This window comes from Chanos chanos, chromosome 10 (assembly GCF_902362185.1).
Source record: "Chanos chanos chromosome 10, fChaCha1.1, whole genome shotgun sequence".
Lineage (NCBI taxonomy): Eukaryota > Metazoa > Chordata > Actinopteri > Gonorynchiformes > Chanidae > Chanos > Chanos chanos.
The window spans coordinates 34,314,358-34,329,144 of record NC_044504.1 but is presented as its reverse complement, the minus strand read 5'-3'; the positions used below and the strand labels follow the sequence as shown (position 1 = coordinate 34,329,144).

The 14,787-nt window shown below is 40.9% G+C and overlaps 2 protein-coding genes across 2 annotated transcripts; one reads left to right on the top strand and one right to left on the bottom strand.

Moving 5' to 3' along the window:
• Window positions 1–2,757: 2,757 nt before the first annotated feature.
• On the top strand, window positions 2,758–6,484 carry pdzk1 (PDZ domain containing 1). Its single transcript, XM_030787600.1, has 9 exons — window positions 2,758–2,964; window positions 3,124–3,352; window positions 3,606–3,742; window positions 3,936–4,131; window positions 4,886–5,082; window positions 5,442–5,651; window positions 5,770–6,124; window positions 6,319–6,323; window positions 6,422–6,484. Exons 1-9 carry the CDS (start codon window positions 2,758–2,760, stop codon window positions 6,482–6,484), a joined length of 1,599 nt encoding a protein of 532 aa, XP_030643460.1.
• A 631-nt stretch (window positions 6,485–7,115) lies between these two features.
• Window positions 7,116–13,558, bottom strand: si:ch73-390b10.2 (Golgi pH regulator). Its single transcript, XM_030786190.1, has 14 exons — window positions 13,406–13,558; window positions 13,098–13,157; window positions 12,896–12,999; window positions 12,683–12,789; window positions 12,439–12,540; window positions 11,108–11,228; window positions 10,874–10,954; window positions 10,377–10,486; window positions 10,145–10,233; window positions 9,758–9,850; window positions 9,551–9,646; window positions 8,838–8,927; window positions 8,581–8,646; window positions 7,116–8,266 (listed from the first exon to the last, which is right to left on the bottom strand). The coding sequence occupies exons 1-14, from the start codon at window positions 13,445–13,447 to the stop codon at window positions 8,060–8,062; spliced, it is 1,368 nt and encodes a 455-aa protein (XP_030642050.1). The 5' UTR covers window positions 13,448–13,558; the 3' UTR covers window positions 7,116–8,059.
• Window positions 13,559–14,787: the final 1,229 nt, after the last annotated feature.

The window sequence follows — 14,787 nt, the reverse complement described above, 5'->3', positions numbered from 1 at the left end:
CTGTCTGTCTGTCTCCCTCTCTCTCTCTCTCTCTCTCTCTCTCTCTCTCTCTCTCTCACAGAGCATCCAAAGTAAGAAATTAAAATGGTTTGTCCATGGCCTTACATGTGTAACCCCCCCCCTCCCCCAGTTACTGTCTGTCTGTCTCCCTCCCTCTCTCACAGAGCATCCAAAAAGTAAGAAATTCAAAATGGGTGAAAAGCACTGGAGTATGTGTACAGCTCTGTAGAAAGTTTTATGTTCATAATAGGGTAATAAATACAATCGAGTCAAAATGTAAATGTAAATGAATTTGGGGGGGGGGGGGCAGGTTCTGTTGTCAAACAGGCTGTTAGAGAAAATTCCTGACTGAACTTCCAGTCCTTTTCATTCACTGTGGTCTTAGCACAAGCTGAGAGATTCTTCGATTGATGACATTGTATTTGTTCACCGATAGACTAGACCACTGAGGATCATTGACCAGCGACAGGTAAAAGAGGCACTTGAGCATCGACTCAGACAGCAATCACAGCATTTGCACATAAATGAAACAGCATTTAAACGTGTTTTGAGGGATTAAATAAAGCGCCTGGAGGTTGAATATCAAAACTACGGCAACTAGTGACCATCCTGAATGAGAACGCCCTTCCAAAAGTTGAGATAGTTCCCATTGTTCATCCTCCTGCCTGTCCCCGGCCCCTTTGGCACCTGTGCCCAGCCTGTTTGGCAGGTTTATGATTGCTTCGGTTTAAAGGGACTGGGTGGACACCCTTAGAGACGCAGTATATAATCCTCATGACACGGGACACAGTTCAATCATTTATCCGTTAGGTGAACCTTTGGCCTGTCAAAGTCCCTGACGCTCACTCCCACACCGACACATATCACCTTAGAGGAGCTGGGTAAGGAACCTCCTTTGGATTCGTGCATCGAGGTGACTGTATCTGGTGAGTAGCCTCCACCTGTGCGTCCGCCGAAGTCTGTCTCTCACATTTTACATTTTGAGACAACCTGTCAGAAATGTACTGTTTCCAACCAGTGCGCAGCTTCAGTTTTGTTACCATTTTGGGATCTGTTGAAGCTATTGTTAATGGAAATGCAGAGTGATGTTGAGCAGTAAGGTGTCATGCAGTAAGGCAGTATTGAAACATGCGTCGGTTTATCATTCTCCTGACTCTTGTCAGGATAGTGGGATTCTCCTGTTTTCAAAACTGTATTTTAATGGGTTGTACTTCAGTATTCCTTAAAAACTCATGTCATATATATAGATATATACAGATCCATAGATACATTTTCTTTGAGTCTATGGAGCATGGCTTTAGCCGGGGTTTTATCATGGATTATGATTCGGTATCAAAGACTGGTGCAGGTCGACTCTTTTGAGGGAGGTAAGTGAGATCCATCTTATGCTTGACGGCCAAGATTTGATATAACTTTTCATGCCTGACATCTATGATGTCCGCAGTGCATGTGTGTGTGAGTGTGAGGATTCTGATGCTGATTTTTCTCTATTGAGGAACCAAAGTGCAAACATTACTGCAACAAGTGTACTTTGGCTTCACACTAAAAGCCTGCTGCGGTGTTAACAATTAACGATGGGGCTCATTCAGACCGTCAGCACATTCTGCAAGTATTAACCTCACTAACCTCACTAAAGCAGACCTGCCCAGGGCCTGTCCCTGCAAAACCGGTGATATGGTCTTAGATAACAGCACAATCCATTGGCATTCAAGGACAAGTGATCGTTACGACAACAGAGAGGGCTTTCCCAGTTGGTTAGTGCTGTAGTACCTTACAATACGATCCAGTATCAACGCTTGCTATTTTTACTCAAGAGTGGGAGAAGAGAGAGCTCATTCCGAACCAGGTTTTGTTTTTTTTTCTTTCTTTTTTGCAGTTTAGAGCTTCAGGTTCTCCTCAGTACTGGCATTTTTTGTTTGTTTGTTTTGTTTGTTTTTGTTTTTTGTTTTTTTGCACAAATTTATGCTGAGTGAAATAGAGTTAAAATGGTGCTTTAAGCATTAAAACATGAGAAAATATAAAAACCCAATAAACTACAGTATCTTACTCCATTTTGAGCGACATGAGTGAATGATCTATTTTATATACCTCATTCAGTATTGTAATTGTTTTTTTTTTTTAAATTTCTTTGTGTTGATATGACTTGATAACGCATAATAACGGCATGTCCTCTATTTAACTGATAACTGACAGGTTTACATCACACTGTTTTTGTAATTTTATTGGTACAAAATAATGAATAACTAGTGTAATTGTGCAATAAGCAATATGGGTGTTCCTATGACACATTGTTCAATGAGGGATTATCTCAAATCTGAAACATCATCAACCCAACATAGTGATTATGACCATCATTCAGAGCTAAATAAAAGACTGAAATGAAAAAAAAGTAGGATATCAAAGGAAAACATAAATAAACAAATACATAAGCAATTAAGTAAATAAACTTCTTTAACTTCTGTCTGTGCAAACAGAAAGAAGCTAAAAGCTAGCTTTAGTGATCAGGGTTTTGGTTACGTCCTAAGGTTCCATACAATGTGTAATCTGTCAAACTACAATCATTTTTACCTGTAATTTACATAAGTTACTGAATGCATATATTGTAATATCTTTGAAGTTTGTATCTACTTTCTAGCGTTCCAGCTAAGGAATTTGACTCTTTAACTTTCTTCCTTGGCTTCTGACTGTGAGATTGTTGCCAGACAAGTTTTGGGCCCTCAAGCTTACCATTCTCTTCATTTTCTCCTGCAAGCAGAGATGGCTTGGACAACATCACGGGTGATTTATCTGACTAAGAGGGAGGGTCGTAGTTTTGGGTTCTTCCTCAGAGCAGAACATGGGGAAGAAGGACACCTCGTCCGCAGTCTGGAGATGGGAGGCCCTGCTGAGCTAGCCGGCATGAAAGACGGAGATCGCATCATCAGAGTTAACGGAACGTTTGTGGACAATTTGGAACATGGTCAGGTATGAGAGCTGGAGATATGGAGCGAGAACATCTGAACTGTTCTGTAGTGTCACGTTTTTTGTTTTTTTTTTTATCATAAAGACACAAGTAAAGGTGTCATCAACATAGCTTAAGAAAAGTTTAACTTTTGTTCACTTGGTTGTGCTCTCCTGGTGAAGGTTGCAGATATGGTGAAGAGAAGTGGGATGTCTGTAACATTCCACATCCTGCGGGCCGATGCATACAAACAAGCCAAAGCCAATGGAGTGGACCTGTCTCAACCAAACTCCCACCCTGGACATACCAAACCTACCTTGAACGGGGTGTCAGGACCTGTGCCTAAACCCAAACTCTGCTACCTAGAGAGGACCAGTGGTGGATTTGGGTTCTCCGTCAAGTCTTCGAAAAGTGAGAGAAATCGTGCTTAGGATGAGAGAATGAATATAACTTTTTTTTTTAATAGGATTGGGGGATTATTTGTTTTAGACAGGCTTTTTCTGGTGTTAAAACAGAATCTGACCTTCTTGGATTTGGAATGTGATAGTCAGTTTTGCATTAGATTCCCATAGATAATGATCATTTCCAATATTGAATCAGAATTCATTTAAATGGTTATCTCATTGTTTCTGATTGTTTATTTGTTTGTTTGTTTGTTTGCTAGATGAGCAAGGGATATTTATGGTGGATGTGATACCTTCTGGCGTTGCTGACAAGGCAGGAGTGAGGCTAAGGGATCGTCTTTTGGAGATCAATGGGGAAAACGTGGAGAATGCAACCCATGATCAAGTCGTCCAAAAGGTAAGTAACATGCTCTGGTTTTCGGGTTGAGCACGCCTGACACAGCTGATAGATATGAACTGCAATAAAAGAAAATAGATCCTGTGTTATATCAAGCGATAAAAATCGATTGGAAAAAAAAGAGACGGTTCTTCTAATCAGTGTTTTATGGCCCATCAACTTAAGGTTGTAACCTCTCGTCTGTCTGTGTAAGATCAAGGAATCTGGAAATAGCATCATGTTCCTGCTGGTGGATGAGGACAGCGACAGATACTACAAGAATAAACACACGAGGCTGGGAGTGGGCATGGCCACGGTGAGGCACCTCCCCCTGAAGCCGCGCATAGCCAACATGACCAAGGGTTCGGACGGCTACGGTTACATGCTAAGACAGGAGCCAAACCTGAAAGGTGTGTGTGTGTGTGGAGATGGCCGTTCATGAGAAACACCACAGGCTTTGTTACCAGAAGATTCCACGATAGCTAATTACATGGACTGTGTTTTATATACCAGTGGAACGCCGAGCAAATACCGGTTGCATTAGCCAAATAAGACGTATATTACATTATAACCTGAGGCTTTGAAAATCACGTTGGAAACTCAAGCTAAAGAAATGAAAAGGCGAGCGAAAGACTTTGAGATTCCAGAGAGATGTGCCTAATGAAAACATGCTGTAGGGTAAAAAGGTATATCCTCTATCTGGTATTAAAGGCAATCCCAGCCCATTTCGCCATGTTGCTGAGCATAATGATAATAATTCCCCAACCTGTATTTGCCAGGTAGTGGTCTCTGTCAACCACTTTCCTGTTGTTTCAAGAGAAATTTAGTGAATTTAATGGATGATGTTCATGTAAGATAGAAATTTAAGAACACGACTGATTAGCTATTCCAAACTGGATGCTGATTCAGAGGAGAGAAGAAGAGAAAAAATGAAAGAGTAGAGACCATTTTGGCACTGATTATTTGGCAGCAACTATTTTGTTGAATGATCGTGTTCAAAAATAAAAACATCAATTAATTTGATAAATCTCTCACTGAATATGTTATACAGGATATGGATAAAGGTCAGCAACATTTAAAACGTTTTGATATACCATACAGACAGTTAACTGGTCACGTCCAAGTACCAGCCTTGGTCTGTAATTTCTCTGTTTTTTTCCTCAGGACACTATGTGAGAGAAATCGAAGAAGGATCACCTGCAGACAAAGCTGGACTGAAGGACATGGATCGTATAGTGGCTGTGGATGGAGAAGATGCGGACGGCTGCACACACGAGCAGGTCGTGGCCAAAATCCGACAGAGTGGAAACAACTGCTGCCTTCTGGTGGTCGACAGTAAAACCGACAAGATGTACAAGCAGGTGAGTGATGAGATAGCCTATCGTTTTAAAGCATCTCGGAGCATTAGGAAATCCAGCTTCCCCAATTACTGAATTCTTCCTCGAAGTACAAACTTCTCCACACCCTCCAGCTGTAAACGTGTACCTTCTTAAGTGTCAGCTACATGGCATGTATATTCGTTGAAGTGTGTATATGAATTTTATGGCATCTGTAAATGCAATGATGCAAATGATGTTTGAGGTATAATAATTGAGGTATCATGTTTCATGTTTCAAGTGTATTTATCACTTATTAATAAATAATACTCTGCTGAACATTGAAAACATAGTGTTCTCTGGTAAATTATTTTCCTGTTTTTCCATCCACATTGCTCCAAAAGGGAGGAGCTTCTCCCTTGCTCTTCTGGGAAGAGATGAAGGGATCACTCCCACAGTCAGCCACGCCAGAACCGGATCTGAGACCTCCCCTTTATCCAACCCTAAATCTGGAAGATTACAAACCCAAACTGTGCCGTTTGGAAAAGACTTCTGCAGGTTTTGGCTTCCACCTCAATGGAATCCAAGGAGTCCATGGCCAGTATATCAAAGAGGTAGAAGGGGACAAAAATATGTAATTGCATAATTTCACTATAAGACACAGACATAGACGTGGTTTATGTCATTCCTCTGAATATAATAGTTGGTAAACACTCTTGTTTCTGGTCACAGGTGGTGAGAGGTGGTGCAGCCGACCAGGCTGGACTGGAAGACGATGACATGGTGATCGAGGTGGATGGAGTGAATGTGGAAAACAGCACACATGAGGAGGTGGTAAGCCTGATCCGCAGAAGTGGAGACACGCTTGTCCTCCTGGTGGCCGGGAGACGCGCCTACGACTATTTCAAAGCCAAAGGAATCCCCATCACTACGCTGCTCCTCTCCAAGGACCTGTCACAGGAGCACTCTGAGCCCGCCCTCCTGGAACAACTCCACGAGGAGGAGAGGAGAGAAGAACAGAGGGAGGAGTACGTGGAGGAGATAACAAGACCAGACACGCCACCCAGTCCAGCTCGTGAAAGGGTGAGTTCTAATTTTAACCTTTAGAAAGTTTCTGTTTTGGTTTCACTAACACCCAAAGGGCCCATCAATTCACACATGCATTAGCACTGTTTGTTCAGCTGTTTAAAGCTTGAGAAATGTTAAACTGTTGGTATGACATCAAGGCTTTCGTATGTAAAAGAACAGCTCATAAGAACAAACAATCAAACAAATAAACAGTTTCAGTGGGTGAAAACAAACTTCTGAATGAGCTGTTTTGTAAAGGCAGTTCTTGCTGATATTGACTAATGGTGAATATCACTTTTGCTTCTTATATTTGTAGACATCCTCATCCTCATCTTCATCATCCGCTGCGTCGGTCGAAAGTCTTGATGAAAGACTGTGAGAAAACGGTCCAAAAAATTGTCCAAAGGTTAATGAGACTGGTGACAAAGTTCAAATTCATCTGAATACAAGAGGTTAATATCCCACCATAATGTCAGATATGAGACTTTTATAACCAATAAATGTGAATGTATTTGCTGCCAGCAAGTCAGCATGCCAAAGACTGTACCTCTATTACAACACTATACCAAATCAGTTCATGTAACATTTTCTATAAATCTAGATTTTCAATCAGTTTGGGGTTAGAAATATGACATATTCAAGGAAATCTATCTGTCTATCTATCTATCTTCTCAACAAATCCCAAATAAGTGTAAAGAATAAAAACATATATCTTTTACAGCATATCAGGTGCTCTTATAAAAATCATACAAAATTGCAAAATGGTATTTAATGTACATTGGTGTATCACACACTATATCATCATAGGGGAAACAAAAATATCATTAAAAGAACAGAAATGTCATTTATGGAATTAAAGAGCATGTACCATGGTTTTCTCTGTTGTGATGATTGTTAATGAAAATTACATCCGAATCATCTTTGCCTTAACTCCGCAGTTAACAAAACACTCAAAGAGCATTAATACACTAAATAAGATGTTTATTTCATTCTTTCTTGTTTTTTCTCCACCATCTACACAAGCTCTGATTCTTAAAAGGATTTTCACTTGTGTTTAAACCCACCAAAGTAAACTTCACCACAGAATGCCACCGATGCAATGACATCTCAATGGCCTGGAACAATGCTGCATTTCCTTTGAAGCCTTTTCATGTCCTTGAGTGAAGCCAGTGGACGTGACATGACGTAGCCAGACAGTGTCGCATTTAGGCTGTAATACTGAGTCGCTGAGTATTACAAAATTAAAATATAACATTTCCATTCATCTCAGTGTTAAATCAGACACCACTTAAAGAATGATACATATCACAAACTGAGGAATACAAACAGAGGACAGCTTATGAATGTTTGAGCATACATGAAGCTGATGTATCTTGGGCTCTTGAGTTGTGAGTTATCACAATATCAGCCAATCTGCAGTGGTAATGCCCCTACAATAGTGTGTGTGTGTGTGTGTGTGTGTGTGTGCACATTTATTGCAGCAAACTAATATAACCCTAACTGTGGGGTGTTTGGGTCACTGGATGACGTGTTGGAACGCTGACTTGACAGTGATATTACATAACATCACATTAAGGCTCTATGCCCTGTTGGACAGCACAACTACTGTTTGGATGTTTGTACATTCAACCAGTAAAGAAAAAAAGAAAAAAAAAAAAACACGTTAAAGATTACACCGATTTTCAACTTGTCACATCACCGTCTGTTCAACCAATGAAATGCTCTGTTCTCTCTACTGACATCATATGCAATCTCACAGAGCCAATCAGCTCCATCAGTAGAACATTCCAAAGAACGTCACTGTCTTCAGGCGCCTCCTGATTCAGGAAGAACCAACTCAGAAGAGGGGCTGACCTCTTGACAGGTTACGGACAGGCAAGAGATTTTAAAAAGTTAGAGAGAGAGAGAGAGCGAGAAAAAATGAGAGTTCTTTTCTCCTGAGAGTGTGCAGATGTCATAAGGTCATGTGCTTCTCAGGAGCCTGCTTGTGTGCCAGGTAGAGGAAGAGGATGCTGGACAGAGCGCTGACGAGGAAGATCACGTCAAACCAGCGATGGTAGAAGTTAAACTGCAGCTCCCCCAGCACTTCAGTGACAATGGTCCGATACTCCAATGGCATGCTCATACGCATGAGCAAAACAGAGGAGACAAAATACATTCCCTGGTGAGGGGGAGAGAGAGAGAGAGAGATGGAGAAACAGAAATAAGGAAAAAGAGAGAGAGAGAGAGAGAGAGTGAGAGAGAGAGAGAGAGAGAGAGAGAGAGAGAGAGAGAGCCAGAGAGAGCGAGAGACAGAGAGAGAAAGAGGCAGATAGATGCAAAGACAGACAGAGAAAATGTTTTGCTTCACAAAGTATCTCCATTCACATTATCAGCATGATGAAACATTATGTAACCTTACAAAACAAGGGTGAAGTAATAGGTAGGTCTATATTTTTATATTTTCATCCTCATCACAAAGCACAATTTTCTCACCATGATTTGGGCCAAAACCAGCACTATGACGTTAGAGGACTTGCTGCTGGAAATGGCATAAAAGAACTGCAGATTGAACAGAGAACAAGCGAGAAAAAGAGACACATTAAAGACATTTCCTTCCTGTCTCTTTGTGAGTTAATCCTCTTTATAACCTCAGCTAATTCATCTTGTCATTTCTTTTTTTCATTTATTTGAAAACACACAGGTTTTAGGCTATAATGAAAATGAATCAGGTGTGGTCAGAGTCTGTCTACCTTGGTGAGCGTGATTAGTAACCCTCGGATGGACGTGACGATGATGATTCCCACTAGGATGAAGGAAATATGCTGAGACCAGAACTTCACCTGTGGATGAGAACGGACAGTGCAGTTCAGACCCGCATTAAAAAAAAAAAAAAGGATCACGACATACGCCTTAAGATTAAAATCCAGTTGTACTGAATCATCTTATTTGTGCAGGTAAAGATTAAACAGTTATTAAAAATTAGTTAACGCTGACGGGCGAGGTTTTACAGAATTATTAACTTCAGAAGTGACGACTTGCGCAAGTGCCCTTTCGCTCAAAGTGACTTGTGACTTTCACCGACGCAAACAAGCTTCCATTCACATTTCCACGTTTACACATAAACCAAACCCTGTTCAGATCTGACTGTTTATTACAGGCCTTTTAATGGAACAAGTGTGCAAATGTGACAGTTCTATGGTTAAGTGAGTTTGGGCAAAAGATCAGTACTGTCTGTTTGTAGTGTGTGTGTGTGTGTGTGTGTGTGAGTGAGTGAGTGAGATAGTGAGTGAGAGAGTGAGTGAGAGAGAGAGAGAGAGAGAGAGAGAGAGAGAGAGAGATGACGAGACATGCAGACATGTGCCAAAGTGTTTTAATGTTTTTGGGTGGAGTGGACTAGTTTGAGAAGGTATTCCTGTCTTCTGTGATAAACACCTCTGAAATGGACCTAGTGAAGTGTTCTTACATCAAACTGAATACCCAGGTAATTCACTGTGATCTCAATCCCTCGGGTGACTGGGTCTGTCTTCCCCACGCGGTCAAAGACAATGTTAATGGTGGCCTGTGAAAAATGCACACGCATCACAGAAACAGAGGGTTTCACACTGATTCCAATCTCTGTGGATTAACATTTTATTCAAACACAGGCGCGTCACCTGCAGGCAGCTCTTACCATGAAAATTTTCCATACACAGTAGATGGAGAAAAAGTAGCCCAAAAAGTTGAAATACTTTCCTTGAAAAGTCTTTGAGTACTCTATGCGCTCCTGGAGATCAGAGAGATGAAAATCCATTTTTATTCATATCAGAAATCCAAATCTTGGCAGTTGTTAAATCAAGACTTGTGCCAATCATGTCTTTTATCGGGCCCTAAAGTTTTCTTAAAGAACATCTCCAGTGGTTATGCTCAACCTTGCCATGATTAAGAAAACTATATGTTTGTCACATGTGAAATACTTTGTGTGTCTAAACTGTATAAAAAATGTATGTTTATGGAGTTACACTTTGAAGGCAGGTAAGGGAGATTGTGTGTGTGTGTGTGTGTGTGTGTGTATGTCTACCTTGGTGGCCTGCAGATCGACCGTCTCCAGGAAGAGTTGTCGGCTGAGTTCCTCCAGAGCATCCACTTCCTGCTGTATTAGAGAAATATCTGCAGCAGCTGCATTAAGGAGCTATTCAATTATACATACAGTATATTAAAACAAACAAATACACACAAACACACAGAAACAAGCCAACACACACACACACACACACACAGCACAGAGACCCCAGTACAGAAGTAAAGGATACTCTCACTTCCAGCAGGAGAGGAAGTAACACTCTTAATCATTCCCCAGAATCCTGTCTGTTTGTTCTGGTCCTCTCCACGCTGATACATCTGTCTTCTGGTCATAGCAATACTACAGAAAAAAACCCAAAACAGATACATGTTTAACACACAGCATGTCTGGAGCCCCCAGTTATGATACACACCTACAAAAGTAAAGAAACCAGATAACAAGATGCCATTCTACAATATTATGTATGGATTTTTTACATAAATTATTAATTACATATGGATTTTACATATGAATTATATACCTTTCAGAAGACTTAAAGATCATTACTGTTTTGTGACAACACAAACGTATTACGTGTGTCACAGATATGTTAGAAAGTTTTCTGCTGCTGTGTACACATACTACTGAAAAGAAGACTCTGAAAAAAGATGACTCCTAACATTAACTTACTCCCCCCCTCCCCCCAACACACACACACACACACACACTCCCCCCACGCTCTCTTACCGTTTCTTCTTGCTGACAATCATGTCCATGGTCTGAAGCAGCCTTCTCTCCAGGGCCAGGATATCACTGTCTGTCACATTCCTGTGGGGGAGTCAGTACTTCAGAACTCTTCACACAAAAGCAGACGCACGGTTTATACCAACACATGCCTCTTTAACAAGCATCTCCCTGATACTGAGTGGGAGGAAGAAGATGAAAAACGTGTATTCGTTTTATGTATTTGTGTATAAGCACCTGAGAAAGTAGGACATGTAGGTGTATGGACAGTTCACTGCACCAAAACCAGACAAGAGAGCCATGAGTGTGACGCCAATGACACCCACTCGACTTATCAGCTGCTCTATGGACAGAATACCTGAGGGATAGAGAGAACACAGCACATTTAACCACAATTCAGACATTTAACCACAATTCAGAGAGCATTACCATTTTCGTACATCCTATCTTATCGCTATCGTGTCATCCTTATAAACATTATCAGTCAACTCAACGCTGTGGCAGGCACTGGATGGCACATCAGGGACGTGCTGTTGAGTCAATGGCGGGAAAGACTTCTCAGCTAGCCAGTCTCAGCTAACAGTTCATTTGATTCAGCGAGTCAGGGTTCTGCAGCAACACTGATCTAGAGAACGAGGGGTGTTACAATGCAGCTGAAGCAGAATCCCTTAGTGAGGCATCTGTACACTGAGGTACACTGTGTTCACGAAAATAAAGCATTCGAATAGTGAGTGAGTCACACGGCCAAAGCTTGCTGTATAAAGCAGGTAGAACACACAGCTGATACGTCCTTGTCGTGCATGGGCAAAAGAAGCAGCCAGTCTCACGTGAGCTAGTCACTAGAGGCATCTGTAGATGGAAATCAATCAGCAACACTGGACAACTGAGGAGTTTGGGAAAAATAATCCTGTTTCCTGCTACATCGTGCGTATGTCAGAGTCTGGATTTGGCATGACCTCATGACCCATTCCGCCTGGATTAAGCTGTGCGTGGGTGTTACCAGTGACCCCATAACTCTGTGAAAAACGTTCTCCTGGCACACATCACATCCCCTAATACTGACTGAACAATCCTGCAATATCAAAGCATCTCTGAACTTTGCTGCTGACTAGGTCCAATTGACTAGGTTGTAAGTCACTACCAATAACACGATGCACCTTGAAACATAGCATGTATTGTCCTAAAATTATTCGGCAAGTTCACTTTACTTAACTTTCTGATACGGTCTCTAGATACAACTGAGGATTTTTTTCAATTAGATGGAACAGGTTGTTCACAGCATGAATGCATCACAAAAACCCACAACATGTGACGCCCATCACATAAGCACAGACAAACATCCTTGAGGAATGCTTTCGACACATGGTAAAATCCTTGGCCTTATTAATTCAGACTGGACACAAACAGGAGATCTGACCCAGAACTGAGTGGGTGTGTCTACTAAACTAGCTACTGAGTCTACATAAAGCAAAACAAAAAGTGAATCTGAATGTAACCACAGCGTTAGGATAAACCAGAGAGGAACATCTGTGAACAAACGTACATGAAGTTGATAAACTACTGCTTACCGTGTTTAGGACTGAGGATGGGAAATGGGTCTCCCAACTTCCAGAAAAAATACATGAAGGTGAACCATACAACACAGGCAAACAGCAGTCTGTGTCTCTGCACTAAACAGAAAAATGATATACCATTCACAGAAAGTCAGGACATATAGAGGGCCTTACTGGCATTGTACAGATTGTACTGTAATGCTGAAATATTTCAAAGTCAACAATTAGATAAGAAGGGTACGTCAACAGAAGTACTTACACAGACGTATGTTGCTAACCACAAAGTAGCCAATGTAGAATGGCACGACAAAGATAAGAACCAGCAATATGACGTACAGATTCAATTTCCAATGGAAATACCTGGACCTAAAGCAAGGATATGGCACAGCATTAAAACACACATGAACAGACGTGTTAATGTAAACGTCTGGATGAATGTGTATGCTTGACTATAAATGGCTAACACTCTTACGTGCTACTTAAGGCTCCGAGGATTTCAAAGATGAGGAGTTCAAACATGGTGCAAGAAAACGCAAACGTGACAGAGAAAACCACCTGCACCACATACTGACGTACCTAAAAGGACGTCGAGATAGTAAGATTCGAGAGTGTATCAAAACGCTTCGAACACTTGTAACGGTTAAGACGAAGAGTCTTGAGCATATTAAAATTACCTCATAATCCTTGAACAGTTGTCGCATGAAAAAGAGCCATCCAAAACCGAAAAACAGAACCTGTGAAGACCAAGTTAGACCCAGTCGTAGTTTATAACAGCAATTAGCTTTTATTTACCGTCATGGTCGTGCTTTAATAATAATGCTGTTTAACACACAAAAAAACAACCTACTACATTTAATGAGCAGCGATCGCTTTGATTAATTTTGATCAGCAGTGCCTGGCAAAACAACTCAATGTCCATAGTTCACTTGGTTTTAGCTTTTATGTTATCTCTGAAGACAGGGCAGCTAACTTGAGGGCTTACCTGAGAGGTAAACATGATTACTGAGTCTACTAGAAAAGACATCTTGATAGGAATATCAACGAACTTAAAATAACAAATGTAAGCCTCCGCTCACACAAAGACAATGATAAAATATTGACTAATCCACGAAACTGTTGCCATCTCCACTGTCAACCCATTAAAAGAAAGCTGTCAAGTTGTGGAGGGAAGTATACGTCATCATTGGTGACAGGAACACAAGTTCCGTCGCAGAATTACCGCGTTTAAGTAACGTTCGTCTCTGTTTAACATTTAATAACAAAGGTAAACATCCCACAAACCGTTTTAATCTTTGTAACTGTAGCACTGTTTTCTTATACATCACATTCTATTAATTTTATCTATAGTGTCATTTTTCAACCTTATTTGGTTACCTTCACTACCGTTGTCTGAACAAGATTAACTACAGAGGGCGACTATTTACACAAAATTACCGACGGTGAAAGTATTTTGTGTTTCCTACAGGTGGCGATGGAGTGTCGGTTAAAGTGTTCTCATTCGCAATATGTGTAACCTCAGAGCCAACGAGTAATTAGAACCGACAGCTTGCCATTTACCATGCAGTCTTAAAGAAATTAATCGGTTTAAAAGGGCGTTTAAATGCACAGAAATGTCAGTTCAGTCATTCATTTCTCCTACAAGTGCTCCCACGTAATACTTAAGTAAATTTTTTAAAAATAATTAAACACGATTTTAAATATTTTCCAAAGTCTCTCACAGACTTGCAGGTTAGTAAAGGAGAGGTCATAAAGGAAACATATGTGGAAATGAGGGATAGGAGATACATTGAAAACACGTGCCTGCACACAAGTAGTTCCATAATCTTTTTTTTTTTTTTTTAAAGAGCAGTTACCACCCTATTGTTGAGCTTCCAGTTGGCAATAATCTTGGCTGCTATGCCCAGTCAAATAGCCTTCAGTGAGGAAACTGTCATTGTTTGACAGGAGCCACAACCAGTGTAGAGTTTGCTGATGTATCTTGAGAAACAACAGCTGTTCTGGCAGGTAGGTGTGTTCCAAAGACAATTTGTTGAGATGTTCATTTTGTTTTGACAATTAAATGTACAAACTCTACCTTACACTAGTGCTATTTTATCCATGGTCAGACAAACGGACAAATCCCAGGAGTTCTAAGTCAAATTTCAATCTCTTTCATTTGCTCTCTTAGCGTGTACTCTGACATGGTACCATATGGGAACTTAAATCCTGCTGGTACCATTACTCCTCTTTAAGTAGGCTAGGATCTGGAATTCCGTTAAACATGCATTGACCTCTTAATGTTTTCCAGGAATGGATCTTCCTCGAGGAAGCAATCAGATCTGGTCATGTCCGCAAATGGGTTTCACAGTGGTGGGCACGTGCACA

What these genes read in the sequence shown, in the direction of transcription:
- si:ch73-390b10.2 (XM_030786190.1), bottom strand. Translation starts at nt 13,447, where the DNA reads ATGTCTTTTCTAGTAGACTCAGTAATCATGTTTACCTCTCAG. An exon ending in GTGTATGGAAAATTTTCATG is followed by an intron (nt 9,647 to 9,757) that starts GTAAGAGCTGCC and finishes CATTTTTCACAG; the next exon opens with GCCACCATTAACATTGTCTT. An exon ending in TGGTTTTGGCCCAAATCATG is followed by an intron (nt 8,267 to 8,580) that starts GTGAGAAAATTG and finishes CCCCCTCACCAG; the next exon opens with GGAATGTATTTTGTCTCCTC.
- pdzk1 (XM_030787600.1), top strand. Translation starts at nt 2,758, where the DNA reads ATGGCTTGGACAACATCACGGGTGATTTATCTGACTAAGAGGGAGGGT. An exon ending in CTCCGTCAAGTCTTCGAAAA is followed by an intron (nt 3,353 to 3,605) that starts GTGAGAGAAATC and finishes TTTGTTTGCTAG; the next exon opens with ATGAGCAAGGGATATTTATG. An exon ending in ACAGGAGCCAAACCTGAAAG is followed by an intron (nt 4,132 to 4,885) that starts GTGTGTGTGTGT and finishes TTTTTTCCTCAG; the next exon opens with GACACTATGTGAGAGAAATC.